Source organism: Pipistrellus hanaki (genome assembly GCF_964339955.1).
Source record: "Pipistrellus hanaki genome assembly, chromosome: 1".
Taxonomy (NCBI): Eukaryota; Metazoa; Chordata; class Mammalia; order Chiroptera; family Vespertilionidae; genus Pipistrellus; species Pipistrellus hanaki.
The window spans coordinates 181,893,373-181,906,661 of NC_140503.1; the positions used below are offsets into that span (position 1 = coordinate 181,893,373).

At 48.7% G+C, this 13,289-nt stretch overlaps 1 protein-coding gene across 3 annotated transcripts in view; it reads left to right on the forward strand.

Moving 5' to 3' along the window:
* Positions 1–367: 367 nt before the first annotated feature.
* USP46 (ubiquitin specific peptidase 46) overlaps positions 368–13,289 on the forward strand; it is a 108,967-nt gene continuing 96,045 nt past the window's right edge. For all 3 annotated transcript variants that reach the window (XM_084900082.1, XM_084900083.1, XM_084900084.1), the window contains exon 1: positions 368–563. In XM_084900082.1, coding sequence (XP_084756208.1) covers positions 528–563 — 36 coding nt within the window. In that variant the 5' untranslated portion in view covers positions 368–527. The remainder of the gene's footprint in view (positions 564–13,289) is intronic.

A 13,289-nucleotide genomic window follows, 5' to 3' on the forward strand; every position in this document is an offset into this window, starting at 1 on the left:
TGGGTCTGCCCGGGGACCCGCGCGGTGCGGTTGCCGCAGCCCCGCGGGCCTGCCCCCGCGTTTCAGCCCACACACACGGAAGCAGGAAATAAAACGGAAAAGAAAAAGGCCGAGCCCGGGGCCGGGGCGCGGGCGGTCGAGCGCAGGAGGGCCGCGGGGCCGAGCCCGAGCCGGGCGCACGGCGGGGGCGCACAGCGCGGGGAGCACGCGGCGCTCGGGCCGCCCTTCCTCCCGCGCCGCCGCCCGCGGCCCAGGCTTCCCCGCTCCACCAATCCCCGCCCTCCGCTCCGCCAATCCCCGCCCTCCGCTCCGCCAATCCCCGCCCTCAGCTCTGGCCCTGCCCCGGGCCCCGCCCCCGCCTCCTCCCTCCCGGCCTCCTCTCCAGCCAAACTGAAAGCCGGACCCCAGGCCGCTGCCGCCGCCCGCCGCCGCCCGCCGCCCGGCCTCCCTGCAGGCGCTCCACCATGGACAGTCCTGTTTTCACCTCGTAAAGATGGCGGTGCGGGATCGCTGCAACCTTTAGACTAATGACTGTCCGAAACATCGCCTCCATCTGTAATATGGTGAGTGGCCGCCGCGGCCGCCGCCGCCGCCGCCGCCGCCGCCGGGGGGTCGCGCCCGAGGCGCGGGCGGCGAAGAAAGGGAAACCCGAGCCGCACGCTCCCCGGCGGCGGCGGCGGGTGGGGGTGGGGGCGAGGGCGGCGGGGCCGCGGCGCCGCTGCAAGTTGCCGGCCCCGGGCTGGGCGGGTCGGCCGCCGCGGCCCCTGGAGCCCGGGGAGGGGTCCCCAGCCCTCGGCCCCCCTCTCTGCCTGGGGACCCGGGAGCCCGCGCGCCCGCCAGCCCCTGGCCGCGCCGGTGCCTCCGCCCTCGGGTTGCGGTGGCATTGCCTGGGGGAGGTGTGTGTGTGTGGGGGGCAGGCCGAACCCGGACGTCCCGGGGGAAGGATTTGGGGGGACAAGCGGATGGGGGTTGGGGGCGGCGGGTATAATCCTGCCCTTGAGGTAGAAGAAGCCCTCCCGGCAGCCTCCCTGACCACCCTCCTCTCATTTTGAGTTCACTCCTTAAACTGTTATTTCAAATTCACTTTGCAGAGGCAGTCGGTGTTATCTGGAGGCATTTATGCTGTAAATGTCATCGAGCTGTAAAAAAAAAAAAAGTGCAAAAATGTGTTCAGGGAAGTGAACTTCCACCTGGTTTGGGAAAGCCTCAGTTTCCCCATCTGTGAAAGGGGCACAAGGCTCTGTGCAGTAACACGGAAGGCCTGTGGGGGGAGGACGGGCCGGGCCAGGGGAGGTCCTCAGGGTTATCCTGCCGGGTGCGCCGCAGACCCAGGGGAGGCTGGTGTGGGCGTGGACCCAGCAAGGGGACATCATTAGGCTCTGATGGGGACAGGTTCCCTGGTGTGGTGGTTGGTGACTTGAACTTGGGTGTCTCCCATTGCTTCCCCTTGCCTTTCAGTTATCTTGCTTTCCTGCAGGAGCAGCTTCTAGCCCTTGGGTCCTCAGGGTGCACCCTGCTGTCCCCCCTCTCCTCCACCCCCCAATAGGGTGCACAGTTTGCTCTCTGGAGTAAGACATTCCCTCCGGTGCAGGGTGAGAGAGTGTGTGCCTTGCCTTCCTTCTAAGGAAGGGTATCCCCCCCTCCCCCCAACATACCACCATCAAAGCGTCCCTATCTCCGGCTGGAACCCGTGCTCTTTCAATGCCAGGTTGGGGAGCACCTCCCTGTGATACAGGCTAGTAATACAGGCCCCTACAGTAGGGGATCTGAGGAGGCTTGATGGAGAAGTCTGGAAGGTAAGGTGATCTGACTGCCCTTCCCCCCTCACGCAGCCTTTTACATCTTCTGTCCCACATTTTGTTGCAAGATTAACACATGGCAGAGGAGCCCTGAGGAGCCGTGTGGCAGCTCAGGAGTGGCATTGAGACCCACTGGTGCTGGCTTCGGTTTCTAGCACCGTTGGATGCGGTCACCGCCCCAGTGGTCAGCAGAACAAATGCGGGCGGGGGGGGGGGGGGGGGGGGGGGGCCCAGGGCGGTAGCTGCCAAGGGCTTGGCGCAGGGCCAGCGGGAGGAGGTGGGTGGCTCCCGGAGCATCTCGGTGTCCTCTCCTCTTCTTCCTCCTCCACGCAGGGACGGCCTCCTGCTCCTTCCCGTCGAGTGGCATTAGTGTCGCTCGGTGCAGCAGGAGGTGATGCCAGTCTGCCCGGTGTCCCTCTAAGCCAAGCCGAGGTCCGAGGGGACCTGTGAAACCGGAGCAGCTCACCAGTGCTCTTCTTTCAGGCTCGCTGGGGTGGCCTCAGGCCTGCGGGGTGTGTGTGTGTGTGTGTGTGTGTGTGGCAGGTGCAGCCCCAGCCCTGGGCGGTGCTCCTGTCCTGCGTGTGTGCGGTGACACCTCTCTGTACTAAAGCAGCTTGGGAACCCGAGAGCTAGTGTGTCCCAAGAGGAAGCCAGCCTCCAGCTTTTTTTTTTTTGTTTTTTTTTTTCCACCTTCAGGCAGCTGGGGCTTCTTGGCACTGCAGGGCAGAATGTCACTACCTGTTTCCAGTGAAAACAGGGAGGCGGGCTGCAGGGAGGGCATGAGAGGAGCAGGCTAGAGCTGTGCCTGGAGAGTTGACAACCTCGTGTGGAATCTTTAAAGCAGTGCCACCTTTGGGGTCATCGCCCCGGGGAGGTGAGGAGCCAGTACTTCGTGCGTTGGGAGTTTTCTGTTCCTCTTTGGACACTGTGTCTCGAGCAAGGGATGAAGAGTTTGTGCTCTCACGTTAGACTTCCTGGGTTCAAGCCCTGGATCCAACACAGTCCAGCTTTTTGTCCTTGAACAGGCTGCGCTTTGTCTTTCCTTATCTGGAGAAACGGGATGATAGCGGTGCCCACCTCCTAGGACAGTTGCATTAAGTGAGTTACTGGGCCTAGTACTTAGAGGCGAGGTACTCAGTGTATCGGCTCATGTCACCTTCAGTTGTTTCAAGGACAAAGGAGATTAGGCCTCCTTGGACCTGATGGAAGGAGCCACTACTATAAACAGCTCACGTGTTCATTTATGTAAAGCAAGCCGAAAGGCAGTGTACTAGGGCTGGGATGGGAATCCTTAACCCCGCCCCTTATAAAAGGCTGCCCGGGTCACCCTGTCCCTCCCGGCCTCACTTCCCACAGAGAAGGCTTGGTGCTGAGCAGACGGCTGCCTCCACCTGATCTGACACACATTTTCATTGGACTCCTCTTTAGACTCGTCTCTCGGTGATGAATTGCTTCCAGGTAGGTCTTCTGGGGGTCTCTTCTCGCTGTTCGGCTTCTCTCTGGGGCTCCTATTGGTCCTTCCTTTTAACCCTGTTTGGTGGGAACTGGTTGGAGTAGTGGTAGAGAGAGCAAGTGAAGATTGCCTTTTAAAACACATCGATGTTTTTCCAGAAAGGGTGTTCATGTCATCCTTCCAGGTAGGCCTTGAACGAACCAAGACCTAGTATTGAAAAGTGGATTTATTTTGTCACCAGACAAGAAAGGACCCAGCAGAGCGGAAACAAAACTTGTACCAAATCCTTCATGTGATTGAGAAATAAACACCTTTTTTTTTTTTTCTTTCCCCTTCTCAAACTTCCTGTGCCAGTTTTAGATACAGGGGCCTTGGGAAATATTCACATCCCTCCACTGTCCCCTTCCCCACTGAAGTCTTACTGTGCACTGGAAATTTAATGCTAGTTCCCCTTTGTTTTAATTTTACTTCCATGTGAATTCCTGCCACAGTGATTCTTGATCAACTTGCTCAGGGCTTGTCAGCTTAGCCACACAGCGTGTCTGGGTCACAGATAATAAAGCTTGTTTGGCTGGTGTGTTGTAATTTTAAAAATGCTCTGGCTGCTACCAAGTATGAGGAAATCTCCCTTGTTGATAATCCTCTGATTTTTGTCCAGACCAATGGACTTAACTTCCTATGTATTCTTTTGGCCCTACCGTTTTCTGTTTGAAGAACTTGAGGAATTTCCTAAAGAGGAAGCATGTATTAGGAGACAACAAAAGTGCCCTCTAGAAATTCGCCTTGGACTGATGCAAATTGGCCTAACTCATCTCATCTTAATTTTACTTGTTACTGGTGCTGTGAGATGCACCACAGAGGAAATGTCATGTGGAAAGGAGATAACATTTCTGTTTCCATAAATGGCCATTGGCTGAGGACCTGCTGGGTCCGTGTTGGCATGTACCATGTGCAGGTGCTAAATAAATGAAGGAGGTGAGTTCTTATCTCCAAGGAGCTCAGGGTTTCTTATCTTGTGGGCATAACATTGATAGAGATGAAAATTTTAGTGTATCCGTGTGGAAAGGTTGAATAGAATCTCAGCGGCACTACAGTGGAAAGGCTGATGAACACAGTAGGATGTTTCTTTAGTATATTTGCATTTGAGCAAAGTTGGACTGTTTTTTATGTGAAGATGTGATTCTAGTCAATGTAACTGTAATTAGAACTGGGATTTAGACCACTGAGTGCCCCTCCAGCTAAGCATGAGTCTAATGGTGCCTTTGAACAAATTGCATTTTCTACAACCTTAGTTTTTCTCAGCTTTTAAAACTGATTTTTGTTGTTGCTGTTGTTGTCAAAAGCTTCTTTAGTGAGTAGTGTCTCTTAGAGTCTTTATAAAAATCTACGTCTCTTAATTGGTTAGTAACTACCTGAGTACTCAACTACCTTGTTTAAACTGTGTTGAATTTGCCAGATGTTGGCGTTTTAGCATCCATGAACATCCCCAGTATATTAGTGAACACCTTTGTGAGTGCCAGATTTGAATTCTTTTAAATTAGTGAAATCACCTTAATAAGTAGGGAAAGTACAATTAGTAAAAATTTGAAACAAAGCTAGCGGGTTTTTTTTTTTATAGAGATCATTTTATTTTGATAAGTCAGTTACTGACCTGAGGCACGTATTTTGAGAATCATTAGAAGAATCCTTGTTAAAAAACATTAAAAATCACATAATTTGGGAGAAGAGATAGCTTGCCTCTTCCTCTGTTTCTCATGCTTCCAATTATCAGAGATAATTGGAGACTTATCAGCTGGGTGCTGTTACAATCTCGTATGAGGGTCTTCTCTGATAGTTGTCAGCTTTTAGAAATTGTTGGGTAAAATGGGTTAATACTTAAAGGAAAATCCTCTTCTGGCCTCTTGGATCTAAAGTAGGCACTTGTGTTGGGTCAGGTCCAAACAATTAATTCTACTTATTTTTCAGTTTTTTTCTTGGAATTCTACGATGCAAACAAAGTTGAATCTCAATATTTAGTTAGAAATCAAGATTATCATTTGCTGGAAACCAACTTTGTGTTCCAGTTCACCCCTACAGTACAACCTATTTTTTATTAATATGGAATTTTGGTATGTTGGGGTTGTATTGAAAGTAATTTTCCATTTTGATTCTCTTAGCAATTAAGAGAAAAATTTCTTGTTCATATGTTCTCCTCTTCCTTCCCCCCAGCCTGGTCTAATTTAGTTTGACTGAGTCGAGGTTTTAAGATGGTGTTTAGCCCTAGCCAGTACGGCTCAGTGGATAGAGTGTTGGCCTGTGGACTGAAGGGTCCTAGGTTCCATTCTGGTCAAGAGCACATGGCCAGGCTTGATCCCCAGTAGTGCAGGAGGCAGCTGAACCACGATTCTCTTTCGTCATTGTCATTGATGTTTCTATCTTTTCCTCTCCCTTCCTCTCTGAAATCAATAAAAATACATTAAAAAAAAAAAGATGATGTGTAGTTTTGTGGCACCATCAGAAAGGTATATCTTAGTTTTATCTCTAGGCTACCCATGGAGCCAGCCCAAGGCAAACTGACAGAAAGAGCGGTAAAAGATGGTACCTTTTAGTCTAGTTAACCCTTCTGGCCTAAATGTTTTAATGCACTTTTACATAATAAACCTTCAGTTGTGCTGAAACCAAATGTTCACCTAAGGGTTTGAAAGGCCTTGCTGATTTTTTAAGAGAGAAGGCCACAGAAAATGAACCAGTAAAGACTTTCTTGAGGCAAATAAATTCTATATTAGCAACCAACCTCAGCCAACATTTTGGAAGGTTTGTGTTCTGGGATTGCTGCTGAGAATTTTGGGGATGTCTTAAGTCCTCTGCCTGGAATTTCACTATAATTCCGAGGATTATTTGCTATGGATGGAGTGTGTGCAGAGGAAACCCTGTTGGTTTCTAACGCTTCACTTTCCACTTGTAGGTCCAACCTACAAATTCTGATATTGCTATCAGAATCTGCAAATGCTTTATAGTAGCTCAGATTTGGGACTATTTTTCTTGGGACTCTTTTTCTGGTGGTAAATTTCAGGCGTACGGAGAAATATGGAGAATAACAGAGTGAGTACCCACGTATCTACCTCCACGTGAAGAAATAAAATATTATGAGTACGAGTGAACCTTTCCCCACCTTATTCCCCTTCCCTTCAGACAGTGACCACAGTTCTGAATTTGGTACTTACCATGTGTTTTTATACTTTTACTGGATCTGTATGTGTTCATAAACCAGATAGTAGTTTCCTCATGTTTTAAACAAGCTGCAATACTGAACAACTTCTCAGTTTGCTTTTGTTTACATTACAATGATAAGATTTATCCATTAAGGCACATGATTTCATCCAGCCGGTGTAGCTCATTAGTTGAGCATCATCCTATGAACCAGGAGGTTACGGTTCAATTCCTGGTCAGGGCACACGCCTGGGTTGTGGGCTCGATCCCCACGGTGGGGCGTGTAGGAGGTAGCTGATCAATGATTCTCCTCAGTGATGTTTGTCTCCCTTTTCTTCATCTCTGAAATCAATAACAATGTATTTTTAAAAAAGATACACGAATTCTAGGCTGTTTTAACTGCTGTATAATACATTTCATGAACATGTTGCATTATATTTTATTGTTGATCAGCACTTGGGTGTACAGTTTCTTGTGTGTGCCCTTTTAGAGCGATGAGCAGTTTTGAACTTGTCTCCCCGTGCATGTGTTTAGAGTTTCTCTGTGGTCTCTACCTAAAAGGGAAATCGCTGGGTCACAGGAGCCGGGCATCTTTGCCCCTCACATATTGCCAGCTTGCTCTCTGAAGCAGTTGTGCCAATTTGCATTGCACCCAGCAGCGGTGGGGAGTTCCAGTTGCTCCACAGGCTTATAGACACACCCGGCATGGTCAGACTTGAGGTTTTGCCAGTCTCATGGGCGTGAAATGGTATCTTCGTGATTTAAAATTTGCACTTTCCTGTTGACAAGTGAGGCTGAACATCTTTTTATGTGTTTAAGGCACTGGGGTTGTTTTTAATCCAGAGGCTTTGGAGCAGTTTTTACAGGGTTTGTAAGCCAGGGTTGCAGCGGTGGTTTTGTGAGAAAATAGGGAAAAGGGTAATGAAGGGGAAGATCAGGAAGACAAAAAAAAATCAAGAAAGATAGGAACAGGACAGAATAGGGGAATGATAAGATGAAATGGGTGAGTCCTTGTAGCATAAAGACCATCGACTAGAAGATACCTTGAGCGCTGAGAGTAAATTCCAGGTACATTACGGCGCTGGCCAGGCCTCTCAGTTCAAGTCACGTGTTTTCACGTGTTGTTTAATTGAAGTTGGCGTTGGTGAAAATCATGTCTAGGGCCTTTTCCAGGGAGAACAACAGGAAGGCTGGGCTGGTGGAGTTTTCCTGTTCACCCAGTTGCTTTTTGAAGTCCTGCTAGAAAGACAATGTGGGGTTATGTCCTTCCTCCAGGACATTCTGTGTCCCTCAGGTGAGGTGGTGCACTGTTCCGGAAACCAGCTTTCATCGGGCTGTGCTTGAGGAACTTGTGGAATTACTGTCTCAGGTATTTAGAAAACTGTCCCTGCACTTTATTTTGATTTTTAGAGTATGACAAATGTCATCTTATTGAACACAGACATGTATGGTTTTAAAAATACGACTGACAGTAGCTTTAAAAATATATTACACTTCAGTGGTTTTTTTGGTGTACCAAGGAATTGTGCCCACATGCATTCTCTCCTTAAAAATTCAGACTCTGGCCAAGCTGGTTTGGCTCAGTGGATAGAATGTCGGCCTGTGGACTGAGGGGTCCGGGTTTGATTCCAGTCAAGGGCACATGTCTGGGTTGTGGACTTGATCTCCAGTTAGAGGCGTGTAGGAGGCAGCCGGTCAGTGATTCTGTCTCATCATTGATGTTTCCATCTGTCTCTCTCCCTTTCTCTCTGAAATCAATAAAAATATATTAAAAAAATAAATTCAGACTCTAGATAGGCCCATGGTAAAGCCCTGGAATCTGCATTCTAAAATAAGTATTCCCTTCTCCCCACTCCCTCCTCATTCTCTTACAGGTGAGCTGACAGCCACATTTTGAGAAATAATTGCTTACCTTGGCCTCCGAAAAACATATTGCTTATAGGAATTATCTGCTGTGTTAAAGTTTTTTAAAATTTATGTAAAAATTTTAAGGTAGTAAACTTTCAGGAGCTATAGATCATTGCCATTCTGTAGTTGTATTTCTTGATATTATGTAGCCCGGTTTTTACTCCTTTCCGCTCTTAGGACAGGGATTCCCAACCCTGGCTATGTGTCACATCACATGAGAAACTTATAAAAAACTGTAAAGTCTTAGCACCTAGAAGAGTATGGAAAAATGAATATTTTAATATATTTATATTCAAACTAGGGGCCCGGTGCATGAAAATTCATGCACTGGAGGGAGGGTCCCTCAGCCCTGCCTGCCCCCTCTCACAGTCTGGGAGCTCTCAGGAGTGGGAGGCGACCTGGCGATCAGGGGGAGGTGACGCCCCATCACACCTCTGCTGCTGCCACTGCCGGCAGTGCAGCCTCGACCAGCCCCGGTTACCTGTGCCTCGGGCTGGCCCTGGGTGGCTGGGCATCTGCCATCCAAGGCTTGCCTGTACCTTGGGCCTGCCCTAGGCACAGGGCAGCCGATAATCTGAGGCCGACCCTGGGGGGGGCCTGAGGGCGGGTCCAGCCACACCATACGCCTGCCACGCCCCCGGCAGGGCTGAGGAGACTGGGCACCATCATCTTGTGGCTGTGGGTGCTACCATCTTTGTGATGGTGTGACAGCCAATTTGTATATTCCCTCTTTATTATTTAATCATACTTGGTTGAGATTTTTATTAGACATAAAATCTTTAAGGAAATCTCTAACCACCCCTATCTCTTTCCTCTCCCTTCCTCCAGAACTAACCATTTTCCTGAAGTTGGTATGTTTACTGTGTATATCTTTATAGCTCATATTTACGAGCCCATAAGCAGTCTATCAATGTTTGTGTGTCTTTTGCAGCTTTTTCACTCAACAATTATATTTGAAATTATGTTGACACATATAGTTCTAGTATATTCATTCTCACTGCTCGGTAGCAGTATTCTTTGACTGACTCATCACCTTATTTAGGGACAGTTGGGCAGTTTCCATAATATTCTCTCTGAAAACAGTGCCACAGTGAATGCTCCTGTTTCTGCCTTCATTCCTCCAGGACACAGTCCTGGGAGTGGAAGTGCTGTGCCCGTTGGCGTTTCTCTTAGGCATTGCCAGGCTGCTCCCCAGAGCGGTCGCACCACTCCGCTTTTTGATATGAAGCTCCTAGGGCCCCACTCTCGGAGTTTCTGAGTGTACGTGGGTGTAGGTCTGTCTGGGTGGATTTTTCAGGCACCTGCCCCCCCCCTTTTTTTTTGTGTGTAAATTGCCACAGTTTGTTCTGATGAGTAGACAAGGTTGAGAAACCTGTGTTAGACTGGCAGCTAACTCTACAGGCAGGATGGATCGATGGGTTTCCAGCATTCAGCAGAGAGCCTGGCACACTCAGTAAATAATTCTTGGGTAATGACTGGGGAGGGGTAGCTCGTAGAGTGGGAGAATCGCCAAAATTTCAGGAAAGCAGGGCCCAGGAACCACTTGGGAACTTGTTAAAATGCAGATTTGGATTCAGTGGGTCTGCAGTGAAATTGGCATTTCTAACCACCTCTCTGGTGGCCACATGCACAGCAGCACAGCCCTCGGCTGGCCTCGGGAATAAGAGGAAAACAGTGCCCTCTTCCCTGCGGCTCTCGAGAGGAGGAGTTTGGGGTTTGGGGTTTGGGGTTTGGGGTCTCAGGGCTTGGTGAATCTCGGGTATGTTTCCTCATCTCTTTACCACAGAGAGGCAGAGGCAGAAATACCTTCCTCACTCACAGCTGTTTATGGAGAATCCAAGGAGGTCCTGCCGGGTAGCATTCTGTGAGCCGTGATGCCCGGAGCATGTTGCTTTTCACAGTTATTCTCATTCTGCCTGTGAGTTAATGTTCCAAAGCTCAGAGCTGTTGGTGTCGTAGGGTCCAGTGGAATCCTGCTTTTATTTTGACCTGCTGTCCACATTCAGTGGGCATTTGGGGAGGAGTGGGATGGGGGAAGGGCGTTGGGCAGGAGCAGAGCCAAAAAGCACCAGATGGATTGGTCTGACTGGTGCTGGTGAAATGGGGGGTCCCTTCTCCCTGTTTCTGTGGTATGGGGGGGTGGGAGGACTGGGGTTAGAGAGAGGCCCACAGCTGTCTCCTGGTCAGCTCTGCACCGGAGCAGGTCAGGGTAGGATAGGAGGGAGACGCTGGATTTATTCTCCAAGAGAGGCCCTGTCTAAGTGAGGGAACGGGTGCTCAGAATAACGCCTCAGTGCTAATTGCTATTGTTTACCCGCTCAGAGACCTGGTTTCTCATCCATAGCCTGTAGGTGATGGGAGAACTACCTCCCGAGGGGTTGCAAGACTTAAATGGAGTCAGTTATGTCTAGTGCTCAGCCCAGAGCCCGGCCATTTTATTACTGTTTTATCCAGAGCTCCTCTCTTCCCACCAGCAAAGGAGTCCGAATGATGTCACTGGAAAAGCCCTGAACTGGGGACCCAGTTCCATCTTGACCCTGGTACTTTGTGGCGTTTGGGACCCTGGGCAGGTGACTGAGGCCTCTCTGGGTCTGTAGGACGTTAAGAACCGTTCCTGCTGGTGAGCAGTGCTGAGAAGGAGATGGGGTGCAGGGGCACCTTGTAATCTAGCTTCCAATCAAAGAGCAGACCCGAGGGAAAGTGCTGGGAGTGGACACCAGGGGGAAGAAGCTGTGATTTCCTCCTGAGAGGTCTCTGAAGACACAGTGCTGGTGGAAGGCGGGGAGCTGGTGGAAGGAGGTGCTGGTGGAGGGCGGGTCCAGGTGGAAGGCGGTGCAGGTGGAGGGCGGGGTGCCAGTGGAGGGCGGGTGCAGGTGGAGGGCGGGGAGCTGGTGGGAGGCGGTGCTGGAAGGTGGGGTGCTGGTGGAAGGCGGGGAGCTGGTGGTGTGTGGCAAAGCCTTAATATTCATCACTCAGGGTTCAATGTTTTTCCTTTTCCTGATAATGAGGGCACATCGTTTAGTAAAAGATTTTTAGTCATCTAATAAGCGAATAACATACCCTTTTTAAAATTTGGTAAACACAGGTATTTCTATTGAGAAATACACACAGTAGCTAAGCTCAGTTTCTATCTTTTATTTTTTTTTCAATTACAGTTTATATTCAATACTAGTAGCCCTGAGCATGAATCCACCAGTAACTCCCTGCTGCCCTCCTGTAGCTCTCCTCCCACTGCCCCACCCTCCTGTAACCTCCCCCCCTTCCCCCAACTTGCTGCCCTGCCCCCTCCTGTAGCTCTCCACTGCCCGCTGTAGCTCTCCCCACCCTCCTGCTGATCTGTGATCCGGTTGGTCACTGTGTAACGACCATTTGCATATTACATCTTTATTATATGGGATTGTTTTGTATCAGTTTCAGGTGTGCAGCATAGTGGTTAGACAATTGTATACTTTACAGAGTGGTCCCCTGATATTTTCAGTATCTACCTGGCACCACACATAGTTATTACATATTACTGACTATATTTCTTATGCTGTATGTTACCATCCATGTGACTGTTGCAACTATAATTTGTACTTCTTAATCCCTCACATTTTCACCCAGTTCCCCAACTCCCCTCCCTTTTGGCAACTATCAATCTTTATGAGTCCGTTTCAATTTAGTTTGTTCATTCATATTGTTTTTTAGATTCCACGAATAAGTGAACTCATATGATATTTGTCTTTCTCTAACTGACTTATTTTACTTAGCATAATGCCCTCTAGGTCTATTCATGCTGTTGCAAATCAGTTTTATTTTTGTGAATAAAAAATTTAAAGTTTTTGAAAATGTCATATGAGTTCACATGGTAGAATTTAAGATTGTATAAAAGGATATATGTTGAAAATATGCCCACCATCCAGTTCTTGTCTCTGGCATCAGTCAATATTTGCAGTGTCTTCTGTTTCCACTCAATGGCGTTGTATGCATGTACCAGCATATTTGTTTATATTTCTCCCCTCCCCCCCCCTTTTTTTTGAGAGAGACGCATTGATTGGTTGTCTCCCGCATGCTCCCTGATCAGGGCTGCGGATTGAACCTGCAACTCAGGTATGTGCCTCCGACTGGGAATTGAACCCAAGACCCTTTAATGAGTAGGCTGACATGCTAACCACTTAGCACACTGGCCAGTTTTTGAAAACACAATACTTACAGCATATACTGATCCATCCATATCTATCCCTTGCGTTTTGTATCTTAGAGGCGGATCTGTACTAGCATGTGAAGAGCCTTCTCATTCTTTTTTTATGGCTGCAGAGTATTCAGTTGCTTCACTGTATTGAATTCACTTAACCAGCCCCCCAGTAATGGGCGCCACGGTAGTTTTCCAGTCCTTGGTGTTTACAAACAAGGCTGCAGGGAACAACCTGGTCCATCCATCATTTCACGGAAGTGGGGGATGCCTGTCAGCTGACTCCCTAGACATGGGTTTCCATTTGGAACTGGTGGGTTTTGCCCGTTGCCCTCTCTCCGTTGCACGTGTGACTTGTTGCCCACAGCCTCGCCAAGCAGCGAGCTCTGCAGGATCCCCTTCCTCTCTGCCAGGCTGGGGGAAATGGTGTCTCAGTGTATTTTTAGTTTGCGTTTCTCTTCCTAGGCGTGAGTTTGAGCAGCTTATTCACACGTGTGAGAAACAAGCTCAATTTCATTTAACTGCTTTGCTGTTGGCAATTATTTTCAAAGTCTGTAGGGAAGGACGTGCTTTATTTTTATTTTCAATCTGTTGTAGACTGATACTTCTGTAAACTACAATAAAAAAGCATTATGAGCAAAGTGGAATAAAAACCCCAACGATACATAAAACACAAGCCCCAATTTTTTATTACTAATCTCACCAGATACAAAATTACTCATTCATTATACATGTTTTCAGTTTCCGAACCTGGTAACACAGAGTGAGA